The 22,850-nt window shown below is 37.7% G+C and overlaps 4 protein-coding genes across 5 annotated transcripts; all 4 read right to left on the reverse strand.

The window, feature by feature from the left end:
• Positions 1-605: 605 nt before the first annotated feature.
• apoea (apolipoprotein Ea) lies at positions 606-2,326 on the reverse strand. 2 transcript variants are annotated; one of them, XM_077549035.1, is made up of 5 exons: positions 2,319-2,326; positions 2,182-2,244; positions 1,959-2,100; positions 1,599-1,886; positions 606-912 (listed from the first exon to the last, which is right to left on the reverse strand). In XM_077549035.1, exons 2-5 carry the CDS (start codon positions 2,222-2,224, stop codon positions 606-608), a joined length of 780 nt encoding a protein of 259 aa, XP_077405161.1. In that variant the 5' UTR covers positions 2,225-2,244; positions 2,319-2,326. The 2 variants fall into 2 exon arrangements, with proteins under 2 accessions (XP_077405161.1, XP_077405160.1); XM_077549034.1 differs by having other exon boundaries at positions 2,182-2,323.
• A 1,632-nt stretch (positions 2,327-3,958) lies between these two features.
• Positions 3,959-6,789, reverse strand: apoa4a (apolipoprotein A-IV a). Its single transcript, XM_077549069.1, has 3 exons — positions 6,543-6,789; positions 5,733-5,883; positions 3,959-4,529 (listed from the first exon to the last, which is right to left on the reverse strand). Exons 1-3 carry the CDS (start codon positions 6,622-6,624, stop codon positions 3,959-3,961), a joined length of 804 nt encoding a protein of 267 aa, XP_077405195.1. The 5' UTR covers positions 6,625-6,789.
• Positions 6,790-7,498: 709 nt separating this feature from the next.
• tomm40l (translocase of outer mitochondrial membrane 40 homolog, like) lies at positions 7,499-12,238 on the reverse strand. Its single transcript, XM_077548506.1, has 10 exons — positions 12,162-12,238; positions 11,424-11,638; positions 11,289-11,356; positions 11,078-11,170; positions 10,795-10,896; positions 10,609-10,714; positions 10,416-10,538; positions 8,709-8,785; positions 8,528-8,630; positions 7,499-8,448 (listed from the first exon to the last, which is right to left on the reverse strand). The coding sequence occupies exons 2-10, from the start codon at positions 11,635-11,637 to the stop codon at positions 8,309-8,311; spliced, it is 1,026 nt and encodes a 341-aa protein (XP_077404632.1). The 5' UTR covers position 11,638; positions 12,162-12,238; the 3' UTR covers positions 7,499-8,308.
• A 548-nt stretch (positions 12,239-12,786) lies between these two features.
• LOC144037213 (putative ATP-dependent RNA helicase ddx6) lies at positions 12,787-22,699 on the reverse strand. Its single transcript, XM_077548505.1, has 13 exons — positions 22,541-22,699; positions 21,035-22,064; positions 20,851-20,955; positions 19,977-20,106; positions 19,739-19,885; positions 18,719-18,813; positions 18,492-18,614; positions 17,213-17,341; positions 16,943-17,059; positions 16,739-16,802; positions 16,554-16,655; positions 16,178-16,415; positions 12,787-15,722 (listed from the first exon to the last, which is right to left on the reverse strand). Exons 2-12 carry the CDS (start codon positions 21,275-21,277, stop codon positions 16,201-16,203), a joined length of 1,470 nt encoding a protein of 489 aa, XP_077404631.1. The 5' UTR covers positions 21,278-22,064; positions 22,541-22,699; the 3' UTR covers positions 12,787-15,722; positions 16,178-16,200.
• Between the last annotated feature and the right edge of the window lie 151 nt (positions 22,700-22,850).

Consider the following 22,850-nt stretch of genomic DNA (forward strand, 5'->3'; position numbering starts at 1 on the left):
TCTGATTGGCCGAGCAAGAACTCAAAGAAAGCTCATTGGATACTGAAATGACATAAAATGGTAGTTCGGTTACACGGTGCCATCGGCTCACATGTGGACGGTGCTCCTTCAAAATAAAATTGTGTGCTCTTTGCGATATTGAAAACCCGACTTTCATAACTGACTGTTGTTTATAAATAAAAGACTCGTTTTGAATTATATGTGGAAATATATCGTCACAAACTGTGTGTATTGCACTGAATGAAAATTCCGGTTCTTTGACATGTGAATATATTTAGGATAATAATTTTGAAAAGTTAAATTATACAACGTTCAACTTTTCAATGTTTGTTTTGTTACTGATAAATTATCAGTGTTTGAAATGAAATAAATTAAAGCATTCAGTGTGTAACCGTTATTAGAAATATTTCAATAGCAAAGTCATCATATATTATCAATAATAGTTTTCCCCAGGCATTACTGTTATTGAATTAGCTTTATTCCACCAGGTTAATAAATAAATTTCCAATTCATTTTGTATGAGTGAGTTTCTTTATTAGTAAACACCACCATCGTCATTTTACATCTGTAGGGTGGTAGACAGACATATCATTTAGATGCATGGTTTACAAATTGTCACTGAACATGGAGACATAAGGCTGAAACCATGTGCTAAGATCCTCCATCTTCTCCTGCAGGGTGTCATACAGGTCCTGTGAGGTCTTCTCATAGCGCTTGGTGATGTCATTTGCTGTGGTCTGAATCGTGTCCTTCATGCTCTCCACCTGGGACTTCAGCAGGCCATTCAGGGTGGTGATCTTTGCCTGGGTGTTGTCTCGCACCTGAGCAAAATAAGGATCCAGACGCCTCTTCAAGTCCTCGATGTTGTCTGAGGTGCGGGACTGGAGTTTCTCCAAATAGGTGGCAACTTGCCTGAAAGGAGAACGCCACTTTAGACTCTGTGTCATCCGGTTAATTGCTTTTATGGTTTCCTACTATCTTATCTTTCAATTTCACACCATAAACATGATACACTTGGTCATATTGCCAGACTAGTGATGAAAGTGGTAATAACAAAAAATTGGGACTAGGATATATTTTGTTTCATTTTTAACTAAAGGATACTTTCTATAAGGGTTCAAACAGGAACAATAATGTGAGAAAAACAACTCCATGGCGTCATGTTCATGATTTAAGAAGGAGGAATTTAGGAATTATGAATAGTTGAAACAGAAGTCAGCGTTAGCACAAAACCCAAACAAAAAACATGTTAGCAAAAGACTATTAGAACAGCTATAATTTGTTTTTGGGCTAATCAGAAGCATTTAATATGAGTTTGAATGCGGTTGGTTAATTCTGAACACATCCAGCATCCCACTTATAAGAGGGTGTGTACACTTTTGCAACCAAATTGCTTCATTGTTTATTTTTACCTTTTAGACCGATTTAAAAAAAAAAAAGATTTATCTTGGTTTCATTTTTTTTTATATCACAAAAACCTAACATTTGAACTGGGGTGTGTAGACTTTTTAAAATCCACTGTACTTTCAGTTTATCATGAGTGTAAACCTAAACTCTCTGGCTGAACAATATGATGTGATATTAATGTCAACACTAACTTTTTGATCTCCATGACGTCCTTGTTGAGGCGCTTCTTCATCTTGCGGGTGTAGGTGGTGACCCTGAGTCTGACGTCATCCGAGTTCTGCTCCACCATGGTCCGCAGCTCCTGGCGGTACTGCTCCATCTGCTCCCGGGCCTCGATCCCACGCTCGCGGACCCTCTCGACCATCCCCTGCAGGTCTTTGCCCATACGTTCGGCGGCTTCCCGAGTGTACGGGGCCAGCTTGTCCTCCAGGTCTGCTCTGTATGTGCCCAGCTCGGCCATGCTGTCTTGGATCAGGGTTCTGAGGGGAGAGAATTTGGACTTTGGACAAAGGTGATAAACAGAACGTGGTACTGTTTCTAGTCAAACTCACTCTAGTTCTCTGCTGATCTGGGAGCTCTTGATATCCCTCACTATCTCGTCAGCTTTCGTATTGAACGCTGTGAAATAGTTTTGAAAATATTCCTCCCAGGTCATCACCGGGTCATCCTGGAAGAAACTCTTGCCCTGGCAGCCTGGTTCAAACACAGCAAAGGATTTGAGCCAGAATTTCTTATGTTTGAATTGAACTAACATGATTTGACGAAAGAACTCACCTGAGATGACCGCTAGGGTGACAATTACCACGAAGACCCTCATGATGTGAACAGAACCGGCAGCTGAAATGATACACATATACTTAAAATATCAGATTCCTACATAAAAAGTAATAGGATCCAGTCGAAAAGCTTACCAAGTAGTTGCAGGTGACGACTAGACCGACTGAGCTCCTCGCTCTGTATTTATACAGATTAGCCGGCGGTGATGTTATGCAGTAAACGTCACGAGCGTTCGAAGTTCCCATCATGAAGTGTGTTGTCAACTTTTATTGCTGTGCGTGTTGTTTTGGCGCCACGTTGCACTCTGACGTACAGTACACATGGAGTCACGGGTCAAAATTTGGAACCTGAAATATTTGATCTGAGATCTTGACTGTTTGTTGTCAGGATCTTTACAATAAGTATTATTAGTAAAATGTGTAAACATTTTACTAATATTGTACTATTCCACAAATAACAATAAGGATATTGTTACATTGATAAAAGGATATTTCATGGAGCTTTATCTGATGCTTCAGGTGGTATATTTTTACCAATTAATATGAAACCAGTAATATTTCTCCACTGGTGACACTTTAATACTGTTTCAATAGTTTTATTTGTATTTACTAATATTTTTTTAAGAACTATTCTTAGGTGGCTTAATTATTTGATAATAATGTGTAATTTTTATATCACCACATTTTTATTGTTACCAATGTTGTTGCATTGTTTATCTAAGTTTGTTTTTTTTACTTATAATTATGTTATTCTAAATTTTGAGTTTTGTATTTACATCTGAGACAGGGAAAAAGATAATTGACCAATTTTTGAGATATTGCCTGCTTTGTGACAATACTGAGCAAAGTATCCTAACTTAGTTTTCTAAGATTTTACACGATTATTTTCCTAGCCTAATTGTAATATTATTTTCATTATCATTACATTTCTTCTGATTGACTTTGAGAATTGTACTGCCAGCAATGTCCTTTGTTTTGCGTTAAATCTCACCACATTGTTCCACTTTTGCGATGTCAAAGTATCACAGATTTTAAAGTCCTAGCCGACATATCTCATTTTATATAGCTGATTTTTGCTAGATCAAAATGGGACTATTTGTCACTTAAAAAAAAAAAAACGGTGTCAATGTGTGACTGGTTTACAGTCTATGGTCAAATGAAGATTGTTAGCTAAATGAATATAGCTAGCCTAGCATTAGTTAGAACAAACTGGATAGACACCACCGATTACTTTCAATTGCTTTATTTAACAAATGTTAAGTAAACCAACACGCAATAAGCACATTCATTCACAAGCTGCTGATGGCCACAATTTACACCAAGTAATGTGAACACACAGATTGGCTAAAGATTAGACATTTAGCAGCTAGCGTTAGCGTAAAACATGAAACAACAGCCAACCAACATCTAAAAGGCCAATATATATATATATATATATATATATATATATATATATTTATGAATGTATGGTTGCTACTTAGCAGATTTTCATTTATCACAAGTTCTTGAAGTCATCTGTAATAAATGAGGCTGCCGTGTAGTTTCTTTCCAAAAGTGCTCCACTTGGAGGTTGATTTGGAACTTGAAGGTTCACCAATTTCATCACAGTGATTGATAAGTTTCATTAGCACAATAAGGACAACAAAAATACCGTTAAATTGCTTTATTGTTTTTTGCAGTGGGCAACAGGCAAACATGAACAGAAAACAGGCTCAAATCCAGATGAAAACGAGGTAGAATATTGCACTTTTCATGAGTCCAGCTCTTGTGACCTTTTACTGTGTGGCCTTAGTGAAGGACTCCCATAGAGCAGCCAGCTGCTCCTTCAGGTTCTGGGTGTCGATGTTGAGCTTGGCCCTCAGCTCGTCCCCGTAAGGAAGCAGCTTCTCTTGGATCTCCTGGGTCTTCTCTGTTAGCTGGCTGTGAAACCTCTGCACCAGCGGCATCATGTTCTTCTGGAACTCATCCATGCTATTCTCCATCTTCATCCTAAGTTCCTCAGTGTAAGGAATCATCTGGGTATGCAGCTGGTCCACGTTCCTGTCCAGATGGCTCTTCAGCTCCTGGCTTTTCCTCAGCAGGACGGCCGTGAGCGCTTCCGTGTCCATGGTCTCGGCGTAAGATGACACCTCTTTCTTCAGCTCCTCCACCTGCTCCTGGACGTGAGTCACCAGCTCGTCGGCGTACGGCTGCAGGTGGGCTCTCGTGGCTGACAGATCCTTCTCCAGGCGGATCTTCAGCTGCTCGGCCTGCTCGAAGAAGCGCGATGTGAAGTCCTGGGTCACGTGGCTGCGGAGAACATCTGTGAACCTGTTGATGGCGGCGGTGCTCCCAGAAATCAGGGTGCTAAATGTAGAGACAGACATCATCTAGCCATCATCTTCATCCAACATACTTTCCACACATACAGTATACGTAAATACTAGGTGTCAAAATGAGTGTGTTCATTTTGAGTTAAAGTTCCTTTAATGCCACTCATTTAATGACCACCCCTTAAAGCCTGCACTGGGAGAATTCCAGGCGCAACGCAGTAGACACAAAATTTAGCTGTAGTAATTTGAATGATAATGCATATATTTGTGGAGACTGGGGTGAAGTTGTATTTTACAATTTTAAAAGTGTGCAGAATTTCACAAATTACTTAAATGTTAAAGATGAGATAGCTCTTAACTCATTCACTGCCATTGACGGCTATAGACGTCAAAAATTTATTTGAACTATTTCTATTAGTTTAATATTTTCCCCACTTTTGTTAACAAGTGTATGAAAACCTAGAATGTTTTTATTGTATTAGAACAGATATAAAATTTGTGATTAATTGTGAAGTTATGCGATTAATTACGATTAAAAAATGTATTCACCTGACGCCCCTAATTTTTAATAATCGTTTCTTTAAAAAAATTTAAAAAAAAAGATAAAAAATATTTTATTTATTTTTCTTAAAGAATTTTTTTTTTTAAATTAGGGGCATTAGGCTTTTAAAAAAAAATCGTAATTAATCATATGACTTCACTCGTGAACTCACGATTAATCACAAATTTTATATCTGCTCTTAACGTTAAAAAAATAATTTTAGTTTTCATACTCTTGTTAACAAAAGTGGGGGGGAAAATGTTAAACTAATAGAAATAGTTCAAATGAATTTATGACGTCGCTAGCCGTCAATGGCAGTGAATGAGTTAATATGAAATGAAAATGCAATGAACTGTCACTGTCTTACAAAAACAATTGTGCCATCTAGTGGTAAAAAAAGACCTCTTTTATGTTATGAAAACTTAGGGGGGAAAAATATTTAATGTAGATTTAGAACAGAAATTAATTTGCAATTAATCGCGAGTTAACTATTGAAGTCATGCAATTAATTACAATTACAAATTTTAATCGCCTGACACCCCTAATACATATGCATACATCTACTGATTTTTTAAAAATCAACTGTTTACTTCAACTGCCCCCCCACCCCCTCAACAACAACAGACTATCAATGGCTCTTGAGAGCCCCCTAGTGGCCTCAGGTTTCGTTCACTTGACTATTTCTGGATTTCTTACTTGACTTCCTTTCCAAGATCAGACTGTCTGATCAGCGCCAGTGAGTCTCCAGCTGTCGATGTTGCCTTGGCAACATAGTCCCAAAAGGCGTCTCTGACCGTGTCGATATGCGGCTTGGGCTGGCTCTGCTGCGCGACTTTGGCATCGCAACCTGGAGACAGAAAGGTTCACTTCATCCATTTTTCGCCACCACTTATGTTTAGGATCACTGGGAGTTCACTACACAAAAGATACGGTTGAGTTGGGTTTAATTTTTTCAACTCATTCACTGCCATTGACGGCTATAGACGTCAAAAATTAATTTGAACTATTTCTGTTAATTGAAAATGTTTTCCCACTTTTGTTAACAAGCGTATGAAAACCTATAATTTTTTATTATTATTGTACATTTAGAACAAATATAAAATTTGTGATTAATCATGAGTTAACTAGTTAAGTCATGCAATTAATTATGATTAAATTTAATCGCCTGACGCTCCTAATTTTTAATAATCTTTTCTTTTTTCCCCTTTAAAAAAAAAAAAAAGATTATTAAAAATTAGGGGTGTAATTTTTTTCCATAATTAATCGCATGACTTCACTAGTTAACTCACAATTAATCACAAATTTGATATCTGTTCTAAATGTACACGTTTTTTTCTAGGTTTTCATACTCTTGTTAACAAAAGTGGGGAAAAATAATAAAACTAATAGAAAAAGTTCAAATGAATTTTTGACATCTATAGCCGTCGATGGCAGTGAATGAGTTAAGTTCAACAGTTGCATTGAACCTTCTGAATTTTTTTGTGCCAAAGTAGAACCTCGACTTACCAGCAAAAACAGCCAGAACGAAAACCAGAAGGAGCTTCATGACTAACACTGCAGATGAGAAAGCAGATGGATTTTGAGTCATTTTAAAACCAAAATCAACCAAAACTTATTTTTTTTATCTGTATGAGTTCCTTACCTCAGTGGATGAGCTGCAGTTTGTGAGAGATGCTCAATATTGTGAGTCCTTCTGCAGCGTGCATGCTTGGAGTTTATATGGAGGCAGCAAAGGAGTAAAGTCCAGCTCAGAATGCTCGGTTGTCACTTAGGGTTGCGATGTGGCGCAACTGAAGAGCTTTGATACAATCACTCTGCTCTGAAGACCCTCTCAGACTTGAGGTCAAATATGAACAATTGATAGAAGATGCAAAATTGCTATGTTTGAATTTAGAACACATTTCAAACTGAAGTGTTGCTGCATGAAATACATTTGAGCGTAATTAATGACTAAGTGGAGCAAAAAAATTATAATAGAGAAAAATCACAAAATTCAGATTTTTAAAAATATATATTATTTTAACCTTTTTTAAATGCAGTTGGAAAAATACACATTTCATAATTGAGTAGTGTGTGCTATATTTTAAATTATTATATATTTTTTACTGGCTTGTATAATCTACTAAGATTCTATTTTTGCTTTTTGAGAGACATTTGGTATACCACAAATGGCAACGAGGAAATCGTATCCTGACAAGATAAAGGTCACTCCATCACATGTAAACAGTGATGAGTTGTGACATCATTGACAACACGTCAATGGATGAGATAACAAGTCAGCTACTATTTCACTGTCGCTACAAATGAATGCATCATTTCTTCAGTGCAATCGATATCAGTGGGCGGAGTAAATGTATATGGTGACAGCGTAATTTAACTTTAGGTGAGTGAACTATTTCTTACTATTACTTTTCTTTGTCTAATCACTTTTCATGGCTAAATAAAGCAAACAAGAGAAGCCATTATTATTTCGTTGTTTTTTTTTACAAAATTTATTTATTTTTTCTCCACGGGTTCCAAGAGGTATCATACAGTTAACATATGCTACTCTACATGCATACAACATAAAACAAAACTAAATGATTAAGAAAACTGTCGTGAACAAAAACGACATTATCATTCATTTCAGTAAAAAAAAAAAAAAAAAACTTAATGAACTTAGAGATAAATAAATTATTTCCGAAACGTGTCAATTTATACAATGAACATGAAAACGGCTTGATGGTCTGTTAAAACATGAGGTTCATCAACATTAACTCATTTACTGCCATTGACGGCTATAAACGTCAAAAATTAATTTTAACTTTTTCTATCAGTTTAACATTTTTTCCCACTTTTGTTAACAAGAGTATGAAAAAATGATTGTACATTTAGACCAGATATAAAATATTGAAGTCATGCGATCAATTAAAAAAAAAAAAATGATGCCCTAAATTTCTTTCTAATAATCTTTTCTTTTTTTGAAAAAAAAGATTATTTAAAAAAAGAAAACATTATTATAAATTAGGTCGTCAGGCGATTACATTTTTTAATTGTAATTACATGACTTCAATAGTTAGCTCACGATTAATCACAAATTTTATAACTGTTCTAAATGTACAATAAAAACTTTTTTCTAGGTTTTCATACTCTTGTTAAAAGTGGAAAAAAAAAAGTTAAACTAAAAGAAATAGTTCAAATGAATTTTGCACGTCTAAAGCCGTCAATGGCAGTGAATGAGTTAAAGTGATAAATTGTTGCCTGCGAGGTCACTTAACGTGCAGCCGTTGTGTTTAACCGATCGTAACACCAAAACCGCACTGGAACTTGTTCTTGTTATGGTTGAGGAAGGAGCAGAGCACCAAGGAGAGAGGCAGGGGCAGCAACTTCTTTTCTAGAGTTGCACCGACCACCCAGTTACTGTCTACTGAACCTGGGAGAAGGCAATCATACGGTGTTTTCGTTAACGTTTGTACGCACATACATAACGCGGCTAAGAAAGCGTACTGTACCTTTAAACTGTAAATTAGCTTTGGGCACATCTAGCTGGTAGCCGAACGACACGCTGGTATCTTGCATGCGAGTGCTCGCCTCAAACTCCACGCCGACCTGCAACTGCACAATATCTGACGGTCAGCGCATCGTGAGGCGGACAGCGTGAATGGAATACAAACATACAGGAGGCTTACTAACGTGCTCATTAGCTTTGTGGTAGTAGGTGGCGTGAGCGCCCGCCGATCCCAGCGTTAGCGTAGCGATGTAGTTGGTGCCTGAGTTCAAAAGTTCATTAATGTGAGTGTGTGGCAAGGTTATTACTGTATAGTTCATGAAAAATAAGGAAATATCTTAAACGATCAAATTGAAGAAAACATTTTTTTTGGGGGCAAATACCGATACCATCGGGCTGATAATAGGCCTTATTTTAAGGTATTGGTAGTCGCGAGAACTAGAAATTAGAAACATAGAAAATTCCCATTAATCTCATGCAATTTGAAGGCAAAATGCTATATTGGGATTATCTGTCATTGTTTTTCGGGGGAAATTTTATGTATCAAAAATACTGGTGGTATCGGTTGTTGGTATCGGTGACTACTCAGGAGTTGAGTGTTAGTACTTTATCTGTCCGGAAAAAAAAGGTGGTATCGAATATTCCTAATTTTCATATATGAGCCTTTAGGTTGATTTTAAATTTATTTACTTCAGTATTTCTGTACAGCCATAAAGAAGAAAATTGATTAATCTTGTAGGAATTGTAATTTACCTTATACTATACTTTGTGACTTTTATTTATTTATTTATGTTACATTCCACAAATATGCCATATATATATTTTAAAAACTAATACTAAAATTAAAAAATGAAAATGAAAATAAAAATAGTAAAATAGGGCTGTGCAATTAACCAAAATTCAATTATAATTTATATTTTTACACTCAACAATTACAAAATCAGCATAACCTTTAAAAAAATTATTAATGCTAATTTTTGAGTTGTTTAAATTTATACATTTGCACTTTTTAAAATTTTACAATAATTTAATACATTTTGTTTCATCCAAAAGAAACTTGCATAATTATAGTCTTTCAAAATGTTTTATTTGTCTTAACATTTTTTACGTTTAAACATTTTCTTGTACCAAAAAAATAAATGATCGTTCTACTGCACAGTGCACAAGCTGCACTCCAACTTCAAGTTTTTGCCAAGATAAATAAATTATTATAAATAGATACTATTTATAAATTCTGTTTGGTCCAAAAGTAACTTGCATAATTATAGTGTTTCTATTTTTTAGTTGGTCTTAATATTTTTAAATGCTTAAACATTTTCTTGTTTTGTACCCCAAAAAATTATCGTTTGAATAATCGTGATTTCAATTATTGCCAAACTAATTGTGATTATTTTTTCCAGAACCGAGCAACCCTAAAATAAAATAAAATACAAATGAAAACAATCAACCACCCCAAAAAACTCATCAAAACAGAAAAAAAAAAAAGGCAAAATAAAAGACTAGCAGGAAAAATCCAAAACTATTATAATCCTGGTCTATGTACCACAGTATAATGTGGTTAACCTTTAATAACCTTTAATTTTTATTTTATGTGTCAGTTGTACAGTACTGTAATTATCAACTGGGAGGGACTGATAACTTGAAGCATGCTTTGTCTCTTTTTTTCTCCTTTTTTTTTTTATTGCAGAGGCTACAATAAGGAGTATCTGCATTTTTTTATTCAAAGATGTTTATAAGACAAGCTCAAGTCTGTTTAAAGCATATAGGAGGGGTATGTATGTATACTGTATATATATATATATATATATATATTTTTTTTTTCACTATGATAAAATTGGTTCACCATACAATAAAAATGCCACATGTCCTGGCCCCAGTTACCATGACCTCACCTGTGTACCTGCCAACCAATGACATCACAGCACCCTCCTCTGACGGCCTGCGATGGTACACCAGCTCCCCTCCCAGAGCCAGCGCAGGCGTGAGGGCCTGGAGGTAGTGCGTTATGACGATACCTGTCAGGTGAGCCAATACGTTAAAATGATTGAATATGGAGCATAAAAGTGAGAAAGGTAGGTGACCTACCAGAGCCAATGAGGACATCAGGGTTGCCAAGAGTAATCGTTGCAGTAAAATCCTTGCCTCTGAACTCTGCATCGCCTTGCCAGTTTACAAACTTGTGTTGCTGTGTCTGGAAAATAGCGAAATAATTGAAACTTTAATCACAGCTTACTATTTTTCCCAGGCCGTTTATGACATGATAAAATGTACCTGGAAGGCCATTTTGGATCGTACGCTGTTGCTGATCTGGTGGATGACTTGAGCATTAAGGCTGCCAAGGCTGTCCATGTCACCCACCATGACTGGAAAAAACTGAGTACATCCATTTCACGGTTTGTATAGTTTTTGAAAAGTCGGTCTAAATTCAAATGTGTTTGTACACTGTTAAGACCATGCCAAAGCAACAGGTGGTGCTATAATACTAGCCATTTTTGAGACTCCTGAAAAGGTGCTATAATAAATAAAAAATATATATATTTAAATGTGGCCATACCTCTGCTGGACTGGTCTGCTTCAGTCCAACATATGTGGCACCGAACCTGTAGCTGGAATCCCCCAAAGTGCTCAACAACACGGTGTGGTTCACCTGAATTTTTACAAAATAACTGTGATTCTGGTTTCCTTTTATTCAGAACGTATAAATGATTGATGAAAACGTTTCCAACTGGCAGCGTATAGTAAACATAAAAACCAAGTCAACTAACCTGGAAGTAGTTACTAAGGCCCTTATTGACGACGAGCCTGACGCCTTCCATCTGCATCGGGAAGACCTCTAGGCAGGGTGTACTGTGATTTAGTGGGGGGTTCACTGTATATTATTTGACGATCATCTTATTTACCTTTGCACTTGCGATGACACTCGTCAAATGTGCCCGGATTAGGCAGAGGGTTCGTCACTTCCTGCGGCTGCACTGAGGTCAGCCCGGTCGAGGGTGACACTGGAGACACCGAGGGCATTCCAAAGCCTGGTGGCACCGTCAAGCCGGGACCAGGCACACCTGCGGAGGATGGTGGCGGCGGGTTGGGGGAGCCAGCGGCTAATACACTCCCCATTCTGCAAGGTCAGGAGGAGAGAGAAGGTCAAGTGCCATCATGTTAGTTTATATTTGAGTCAACACATACAAAATTAACATCTCTCAGAATTAACATCTCGTGGGCGATCAATAATAGTTCTACATAACACTGGCATAGATAGATGAACAAATTAGGTACATTATTTGTAGTGTACTGATTACATAAAATGGTAAATTGACACTTAACTTGATATAGTACTGCCTAACACGGGAGAAATGTGCCAATTTGGTTGGATAAAAGTATGCCAAACAAGAGTAAACAAAACTGTGTTTAATACATATTTGCCACATGTAATAATCACTTTGCTAAACATGCCAATAGAATGGGCAGCTAAGCTAAGCTAGCTCATCTACATCAACCGCTATACACGCTATCAAATGTTTGCGAGCCATTCAGAGCTTTGGAGGCTTAATTAAGGTTTTTTTTTCTTCTTCCTGGAAACCACTGTTTTAAAACATAACAGTTGGAAAACTCAACAGAATGAATGAACGAAAGGTACTCACGTTGTAATGTCAGAGGACGCTGCGACCGGAAGTAAAAATCCAGTTGTGCCGATTTGATTGGATGAAAAGTAAAGTTCCTCAAACGGGATTGGTGGGCATACTCACGTTGTCTCACGCTTGTGAGGTCACCTCAAACACATCATTGGTTGAATTAACACAGGAGTAGACAAGGGGCGGAACAGTACATTAAATTTAGAAACGTCATTGTCTTTTTTTTCCTGGAGGGACTAACACACCTTACCTATTTATATACACACTTTGAATTTATTCTAGTTCAGTTTTATACGTGCACCATTATTAGCACAAACGCTAGGGACATTTCTCAAATAAAATACTGCATTTGTAAACAAACGGGAGCTAAAGGTTAGTTGACTAACGCTAGCAAAAGCACGTCAAGGTCAAACGTCTTCAGATTATCGCAAAACAGTAAACAGCCTCCTTCCTCAACATTATCACCCCAAACAGGGTAATAATGAGGTTTGTGTTGCAATCACAACTAATGTGAATTATCAGTTACACAATTTTAGACACGAAAAACACTTTTACGTATTTTAAGCCAATTGCTCTTTAAAGCTTAACAATACATTGAAACAAATCAGTAAATAAAACCACAAAGTAAACAACGGACAGTAAATTTCAGTTGAGTTTATTGAATTTCACAACTCCTGCATGTAGTTCCAAATTACAACAGTAGAGGACAGAGTGAGAAACACCATTTGCTGAATTCTCCAGTGTTCCTCAAGAGGAAATAATGGGACAAAACATTAATATGTCGGGGAAACTTTAGAGAAATTCCAATAGTTTTGCTGTTTCAAATACATTTACGACAAGAAAACAAAGGAACCATGATAAGGGACAAATTTTCAAAACACAAATTAAAATTTTAGTCCTTTAAACTTGCATTCTTTAAATGGTTTTACTTGATGTTGCTGAGTGACAACCAAGACGTTTGTCCATGGTCCAACGAACAAAAAAATAATGACCCTGAATTTAGCACTATGACAACTAATGGGATTTTTAAAAAGACTTCACGCAAGTAGGTTATCAACAGCAAATTTTATCTGCTGGGAAATTCAAAATCGTGTTGCCACACTCCTCCATATCGTGTTGTAATATTCACAACAACCAAATCAAAGCCAATTATGCATCCACATTGCAGGGAATTCAGTAGTACATCTAAAGTTTTACTGAATTGAGATCAAACTGCCTGAAGCTTTTAGTTTTTTAGTGCTTCAGTCAAAGAAAAGAACCCCCCCCCCCACTCACTGAATTTAATCATTTAAATTTACCACCAATTACCTAATTGAGACCCAAACAGCATTTCCAAATTGTAATTTGATGCCTGTTTTTTTTTTAATAGTTAGTTACCCTTTACCAAACAGGCTGTGAAAGTCAGCACACCTGACCCAAGGAGTCAAGGTGCATGCACACATACACAAAAGAAAAGTATTTTCAGATGACTAAGCAAATATAACAGTCAACATTCATAACATTCAATTTGACGTCCATTGTGACCCAGCACAAGCTGCATTCATGATATAGCATTTTTTAAATTAACACATTTATTAAAGCCAATGTTCCACCTAAGTGGGTGGTGGGTGGGTGGGTGGGGTGTCAAATGGAAAACGGTTTGAATGAATACATCAAGCAATGCCGATTTTGGGTCACAATGGATGACATGGAATGAAAACAGATAAGGAAAGATAACATTCACCATTAAGAGTTGGAAAGTAGGAGGTAACACACCTGGCAAATGTAAACACCACTCATTCACATTTAAGACGTGTATCACCAACAAAAATATCTGCACATGAAAAAGGAAAAAAAGGACAACATACATTTACATGCAGCATCAAACCATCAAAACTGACTTTTTCAATTTTATTTTAAAGCAAAAATTGTAACCAAGCAAGTGCGAAACTCAAATGTTTAGTCAAGTTGGGTTGAGGCTGCATGCAAATGCTGCCATTCCACATTCGATCGCTCACTCGCTCACTTTTGGTTTTGCTTCAGTGTAAATCCTGAAAATGTGTTTTAACAAAAACTGAAGAAATAAAAACCTTATCTTCCCAATAACCCAAACCCAAAGTACTGTATTTTTATTTTGGGGGTAATTGTAAACAATTTACAACTTAAGTATCTATCATGAAAATCAACTTAAATGCTTTCCATAAATCTATGACCAGTAATTTCACTTTCTGTTGATAATGAAAAAACATGAGCGTCTGATCTATTGTGTACTGGAAACCCACCCAAACCCAGTGCTTATGTCATATCATGACTCAAACCAGAAAAGAACAAAAACTTAAATTTAAATCAAAATAAAAAAAGTAGAAACTATGTTAGCTTGTTAAAAAAATAAAATAAAATCTTGGTTAGGGGAGGACACAAAATAAGCCGCAGCTGCCTCTTTAAAGATGCTACAATTTTGCTTTCCAATCCAAAAACCCTCCCGCCCCAAACTCAAGGAAATGGTTCTCCTCATCAAAATGGAATTTGCTGCAAAAGAAACAAGAAATTGATGCAGCTGCACAAAGCAAACTGAAACCGGGGCTGGTAAAAGATGGAGCAGAACCAAAAAAAAAAAAAAAAGCAGCTTTGAACTGCTACAGCAGCAACACAAAATGGTGTCCAAAAATATGCTCAAGCTCTTGGCGGTCATCCACTAGACAGCAGAGTTGGCATATACATTCACCAGTTTCAATTTGTCTTCAGATCAGCGGAAATACTAATCAATCAATTCCATCCTCAGTGTCCATATTGCAAGCAAAAAGCAGAGAAATTGGAAATTTGAAGTCATGAGTTGCACCAATAGCCATAATTATCCTTTAGGTTGCAATTGTGTAATTTATGAGCCGAGTAACAACTTGAAACATTCTGCTTTGAACCACTCTTGATGTTTTGATTTAGGTTTTAAACGTGTATTATTTTTGTTTCTAACCGTGTAAGATTATCCAGACAAGCGCAACGAGTACAAACTAACAGCATAAGGCCGCTATGAAAGTGAAACTGTTGCAGGCAGACATCCATGAATCATTCTGCATGTATTCCTAATTTCTGAACGGAGATAAACAGTCACGCACTACTGAGTAAAGCTGCCGTTTTTATTGCAACGTTCACATCAAACAAAAAGGTTGCTATCAATGATGCATTAGGGAGTTTTGACGTACCTCGCGTAAAAGTAGTCGTCTCTTTTTGCTTGCATAATGGGTTTTGAAGTCAATGGGTTATCATGTTAGCACGACACGCTATGTAAGGAACAATATGCGTGGCAGGAAGTAAGGCACTTAAGTGGCAACAGTGTACGCAACGATGGCTGGTGTTTTGACGCGAGAGAGTCCGACCGCCCTTTCAGCTGACAATTTCCAGGGACGACCGGTTCAAAACAAAATTTCATTTTGCATGATGCCCTCCAATCATTTTTAGGGCAAAAAAAATGGAGTAATAAGATCAAATGCAGGACACAAGGACCAGTATGGGGTTTTGATGCAAGTAACGATTATATTTTCTGCGTCTGCTGTGAAAATGAGATGTTGAAGAGGTGCCTGAAGCCTGTGTGTCCTGCATGGAAGACAAAGTTTTATTACATGACAAAAAGAAGACTCAAACTAAGTTAAAGGGGAAGTCAACCGTAAACACTTCTTGACAATGTTTTAAGTGACCTCACTAGTCTAAAGATGACATTCTGATTAATATTGCATTTGTGGAGTGAGTTATGAAGCAAAATCCAGCCGTTTTTATCCATCTCGGGGGGGGGGGGGGGGTGTCGCATTTTGCCACTTGCTGTCGACTTATGACATCACAGCTCACCTGTTTTCTGAAGCAGAGCTGTGATTGGTTGTTCCCTCAGACCTGCGCAACTGTGATGTCATTTTCACTCGACAGCAATGACAGATATTGATAAAAACTGCAGGATTTTGCTGCTCAACTCACATTCCACTAAACTAATATTGTTGTCGAGAATTTTTTTTTTTTGGGGGGGAGGGTGACTTCCCCTTTAAAACTCAGCTACTTACGTGTTAACATGCTGTCGCCCGCTTTAGGTGCTGTCCTGCTGATGTCCTGATCTTTCTTGGACTTCCTCCACCTCACAGTCGCCGCTGGAGCAGTGGAACTCTGCCACGTAGAGACTCTTGTCGATGCTGCCGGGAATGGGTTTGATGTCGGTTACCAGTTGGTCTTCGATGGTCTTAAGGTTGAAGCGGTCTTCGGATGTGATCAGGTTGATGGCTAAACCAAAATGACCGAACCTCCCTGAGAACACACATTACCTTTCATCAAGTACACTTAATACAATGAATGTGACATTTTCAGTGAATTGGGGGCGTCCTAAAGGCACTTTATGGCGATATTGACTGAGGATTAGACTTCACGGGGTAGCGATCAAGATACCTGATCTTCCAATACGATGGAGGTACGTTTCTGCATTCCTCGGAAAATCAAAGTTGATGACCACATTGACAGCCTGAATGTCGATACCCCGGGTGAAGAGATCTTTTGGACGGCAGTAACAGTTACGCAATAGAAATGTACAGACTGGTGTTGAAAAATCCTTGAGGGGAGAATTCAAAACTTACCGGTGCAGACCAGGTTCCTGCACAGTCCATTTCTGAAGTCGTGGAACACACGGTTTCTATATTCCTGGAAACAAGTAATACACATTGTTATCTTGTGTCTTTAAGCCTCTTGCACAATCAAGTGAGACATTACAGACAGTGCAGTAATTAAAGGATCTAAAAAAAATATATAAAAAAATCAACATTAGACTTAATTGTGCCAACCTGCATCATCTTAGCGTGGATATAGAAGCATGAGTAGCCCAGCTGCGTGATCTTCTTAGCTAAGAGCTCCACCCTCTGCGTGGAGTTGCAGAAGATGATCGACTGGTTGATCTGAAGCTGCACAGGACAGAAAAATCAAACATTTTGCTAATATACAGGGTAGGCCAACAATTGCATAGAAACCGGAAACTATGATCCATTTTAATCACAGTCTGTGAGTAGTTGAGGAAGCCACAGGATGTTCAAAACTGTCCATTTAGTGTTACTCACCCTGGAGAAGAGTGTGTTGAGGCAGTGCACTTTCTGTCTCTCAGTGACGTAGGCGTAATACTGAGTAATGCCCTTCAGAGTCAGCTCCTCCATCAGGTTGATCTCATAAGGTTTCTGCAGGTGCTTGGCCTACAGCAAGCACACAGATGTTGGCGTTGAAAAAAAAAAAAAACATATGGGAAACAATGAATTTAATTACCATAATAAATTGTAGCTTTTTTGTGTGTGACTGAGGGTACGGAAGCGTATTGAACTCACTTGAAAAAGAAATAAACTTTTTCTGACATATTTTTGGGAAGTGCTTAGTTTCTTTGCTTCTTTTTTTTTTTTAATTCTGTTTTTCAGAATTTTTTTCATGTTTTAATTCATATTTTTTTCTGTCATAAAAAAAAAAATCCGAAAAATTAGGGAGGGGGGAGAGAATATTCAGAAAAACAGGAGGAAAAATGACTCCGAAAAACAGAAAGAAAATATTCAAAAACATTATTTTTCGGACAATTTTTTTTTTGGGGGGGGGGGGGGGGGGCTCTGGCTGGCTTTGTTTTTTGTGCATTTATATATTATTTTTGTGAATTTTTTTTCTGTTTCACAGCATATATTTTTTTCTGTCATAAAAAAATATTCTGAAAAACGGGGGGAAAATATTCCAAAAAACAGGAGAAATAATTACTCAGAAAAACAGAGCACGAGCTTCTGTTTTTCTGAATAATTTTTTGGGGACCTCTAAATTCCAAGTGACTGTTTGCAGACTCGCTAATGGCGGACACATTCCCACGTACCTCCAACGTGCCTTGAAGTATAACACTTACTGGCTCGGTTAAGGTAAGTATGCGAATGTCAATCGATCGGCATGATGTTTAGTAAACTAACAGTTGCATGCGGGAAAAGTGTCCGCCGTTAGCGAGTCTGCAACAAGTCACTTGGAGTCCAGAAGTAAAAAATAAAAAATTAACTATTCCGAAAAACAGAAGCTAATGCTCTGTTATTCAGAGTATGTTTGTCTGAGTAATTATCCCTCCTGTTTTTCCTGAATACCCCCCCCCCTTTTTCTGAAATTGACATACAAAAATACAGTTTGCTGCATTAAGACTGCAGCAGACTGACTAACCAAACTAATAAGCCTGTATCGCAGTGCAGCATAGCCTTTAAAGCACATACAACACCAAACAAGACCATGCACAGAGAATGAACAGCTTGGTTTGCAGAGTGAAACAATTAGTGCCAACTGGCCCAGAGCCATCAGGCTGGCTTAGCGGTGGCGCAACTGATGAAGACTCACCATGAATTTTTGCACACTGATTGGGAAGGTTGCAGAGTAGAGCAGGATTTGCCTGTTCCTGGCCAGGAAGCTAATAATATCCTCGATGAGCACCACAAAGTCCTGAGACAGCAGTTTGTCAGCCTGAGAGGGGAGAAACAAAACAAACAAGATTTTAAGTAGCACAATGAAATTTGGAAGCAGTTAGAGGAAATGAGCTTGTGTTTTGTTTAATTCAATGTGCTTACTTCATCCATCACCATCATCTGGACTCTATCCACTTTTGCCACTCCTTTCTTTATCAAATCCAGAATCCGACCAGGTGTAGCAATGACTACATGCACTAATTAGGAAAGTGAAAGAGAAATGGCTTGAGTACAAAAAAATAATAACAATCATAAAAAATATATTGTGAATAGTCTTAACACATATCTGATTGGCTGGATCGGACGATATTTTGCATTTAATAAATGTCATTATTTGCTGATCGATTGATTAGATTATTGATTGGATTTGCGAAAGAAGACATTACAGCAAAGTGCAAACAATCTCATGAACTCTGGGGATTTTCCATGCTGCCAAGTGTATGTGTTGGGCCGGAAGCAAGACTATTTTTAGCTGTGTCATGTGAGCAGAAAGCCTTGGGGGAAAGTCTGAAAAACATTTTATTCATATAAAAAAAATACAAGTGTATATATATATATAAAATCATCTCTTTAATTAAAAACACAAATTGTGATAGTTGCCGTAATCATATCAAAATACCTTTTATCACTAGGCGGAGGTTCCTGCTACACACATTCAGCCATTTCCAGATGCAAGCAGCAGTTAAGCATTCTATTTGACTAACATTAGGTGCTGAATCTGATGCACAAAATTCTTGCTGAACGAGGAGACGAGCTATACTGCGGTCACACCAAACATCAGTTGAGCTATGATCGCTACGCGATTACATTTATGTCAGTGCAGTTTGTGTAGATAGGGGCGAAACTGTGCCGGAGCCAAACGACTTTGAGAATATGCTTAGTATGTCACACAGACGGCATACAGACACGGCATCCTGTGCAGGTAGAATAGTGAGAAAAAAAAAAAGTATGACTAAATAGTCATAGGGGTCTTTACCGGGACTTGTACAACCAATCACATTCAAACTAGGAACCAATCATATTCTAACTAGGATGGATGCAGATAGTTCAAATTCCCTGCGATAGCGTGGTATTTGTCATCCAAGCAGGCAAACAAATGGGGACAAGCAAATGATAACTCACCAGTCTCATCAAGGCGCATGATGTCATCTCGTAGGTTGGTTCCCCCCGTGGTGGCCATGACTTTGACTCCTCCCAGGTGTTTGCTGATCTGAATGCAGATCTGGCTCACCTGCAGTGCCAACTCTCGAGTTGGAACTACTACCATTGCTAAGTGGTAAAAATGAGAGTATATATATTGAACAATTTAAAAAACAAACAAAAAAAAACAAGGGAGGCAGGGGAACTATTTTAATCTTACCTTGTATATAGTCCTTTTTAAGGTCTATCTTTTCCAGCAATGGGATGAGATAGGCTCCACTTTTTCCTGTTCCATTCTTTGCCCGAGCCAAAATATCCCTTCCAGACAGGGCAATGGGAATACTCTCCTCCTACAAGGAATTAAACGTTTAAAGGTGTCAACCCTAAAATTATCTTTACAATAATATGTTGCATGCGTCCCTACTAGTCTAAACAATGCGTTTTGAGTAATACTGTGTTGAATATGAGTTAACCACTAAAATCTACCCTTTTTTATCCATGTCAGGGGGCAGCCATTTTGCCACGGCTGAAAATTACATCACAGTTGCTCAGGGCTCAGATCAACCAATCGCAGCTGAGCTTCAGAAAACAGCTGAGCTTCAGAAAACAGCTGAGCCGTGATTGGTCGTTACTTCAGCCCTGAACAACTGTGAATTTAAGTCGACTCGACCGCATGTAGCAAAATGGCCACCCCCAAGATGGATACAAACAGGTGGATTTTGCTGCTTAACTCATAGTCCACAAACGCAAGATTGTTTAGAATATAGTGTCAAGAGTAGTGTGGCTTAATAGAACATATTGTAAATAAAATATTTGGGGTTGACTTCCCTTTTAAGTCATCCTAAGAAGTGATATTATGAATTCACAATTTCTCACTGACCAAGCCATGAATTGATATAATTTAAGACAATTGCAGTATGAACAAGCCAGTTGTATGTATCATGTAATACCGGCTCATGTCGTTGAATCTACTGAAAATAGTTAATTTATTTTAATGAAATATCAAGCCCTCGCTGAAAGATGAGATTCTAAAATAGCTACTAAAGTCAACCCATTACAAACGAGTCTATCCCAATAAAAGTGTATAATCATACCTGCACAGGAGATGGCTTCTCCCAACCCATCTCAAAAATGCCCATCAAAAGTTCTCTTTTGAGACAGTAATCCTCAAATTCATTCCCCTTCGTAGCCGTCACGTCCTAGGAAATACAAAACGGAATGTTGAAGAGAACACGCTTTTTAAGTTTACATAAAGGAGATGGAAGACATTTCACTCACAGAGGTTTTAACCCTGGTGTCTTTAGGAGGAAGCTTGAGGCTCTTTTTCCAGTCGTCTCCAAACTTAATGCCCCCTCCTTCTTGAGAGGCAGCACCTGCTTTCTGGGAGGCACCCAACACTTTTCCTTGAGTTGAGGGTCCTGGTTGGACTGAAGCTGGTTTAGTCTGTCCTCTGAGTTGCCCATTCTGCTTGTTCAGTCCCATGGCAAGTGGGCCAACATTTTCTGTTCTGGCTGTAGCCATTTTTTTTTCTTTGCTTGTAATTCAGGTGTTCCTTCAAGCTTATATTTTTGCCTCTTAGGTTTTTCTTACTAAAATTAACTTCAAAATGTAAAAAAAAAAAAGAAAAAAGAAAAAGATTAATAAATCATTAACAAACAATATTTTCTTTAAAGTCCACGCCTTAATAAGCAATCAACCAATGATATTTACATATACACACACGTACGTTTTGTCCCCTTTAACAAGAGTGACCGACGTACAAGAAATGCAAAAAAAAAAAAACAACAAAAAAAAATTTTTTGTACACAACTCTTCAAAATGAAGAGATATTTGCATTAATTTACTTGCTCACAATATAGAAAAATTATATGTGAACAAGTATTAAATGTGGCTCAAGTCCTGAAATAGAACTAAGGCAATCTTTGTACTTGGGGGATAATTTCTTCAATATAATCTTTGTTCAATAGATTTGTTTTTACACTGGACAATGTTTTCTGCCTCCTTTTCAGTCCACAGAGTTTACTTGATGTCCTTGGCGGAAACAAGATGTCCAAGTCTGTACAAGTCTATCCCCAAAATCATATGAGATTATTTCCACCGGTTAGTTGTCACATGAATATGAGGGGATCTAGTCCAAAGCAAAAAAGCTTTCAACCCCTTCTAATCCACAGTGCGTGTTTGTGTACTGGCCCCAGCTGGTTTCTGCGTGGACACCACACGTCTGAAGGTCCAAGTGCCACTGGTGGGAGTGTGACCGTGATCAAGGGGCTTCCCAATCAAAGTCAGCCAACCAACTCAAATGCGTCACCTGAAAGATGTCCAAACAGAAGGTTTCGGAATATGCAAAGGACATTAATTTGCCCGGAAATCATATTTAGCTTCCAACTTAGTTTAGGTGAAGAAATGTTTTAAGCATCGATAAAGTATTGTTTGTGTTAATTAAACTAATTTTCATTACAAGCAGGAACGATGGTGTTAACGCAGTTAATGCGACTATTGCTTAGGACAGGTTAAACTTCAAGCTAACCAGTGCGTATGTTCTTTAAACTAATGAATTTGAGATTTTAAACGCAGATTTTATGGCGTGCGTGTCAAATCAAATATTGCCATTTTACGTTGTTTGTTTTGTGGTAGATATTGCGTAGACAATTCGCTTTAGCAAACGCAATAATATATCTCGGTAGTCACCTAATTTCGCACAGCGCTAAAGTTAGCTCCGAGCTAACCAGCTAGCAACAACTGCTATTTTTGAAGGAAATGGCTTATAAACAACACAACACTTACCTGGTTCGCTGTTATTTTAAAATAGACACTGGATTATGCGTTGCTCCCAATCAACTATTTAATCAACATTTTCAATAACTGAATTATACTTCAAATAAATCGCGTCCATTGTTTTTTCCTTTAAATCAACATGGTCGCCTTCTTCTTCGTCTTCTCTTCCTCGTCGTCTTGCTCTTGCTTCTGTTTATCGTATCGGACGGCGGATGACGACGCTCCTGACACCTGCTGTCAAAGCAGAATACTGCAACATGAAGAGTGTTGGGGAAGTAAAAGTTTAGCAAATTTTAAATGCAAACTGTACAGTGTACAC

The sequence above is a fragment of the Vanacampus margaritifer genome, chromosome 17 (assembly GCF_051991255.1).
Source record: "Vanacampus margaritifer isolate UIUO_Vmar chromosome 17, RoL_Vmar_1.0, whole genome shotgun sequence".
Taxonomy (NCBI): Eukaryota; Metazoa; Chordata; class Actinopteri; order Syngnathiformes; family Syngnathidae; genus Vanacampus; species Vanacampus margaritifer.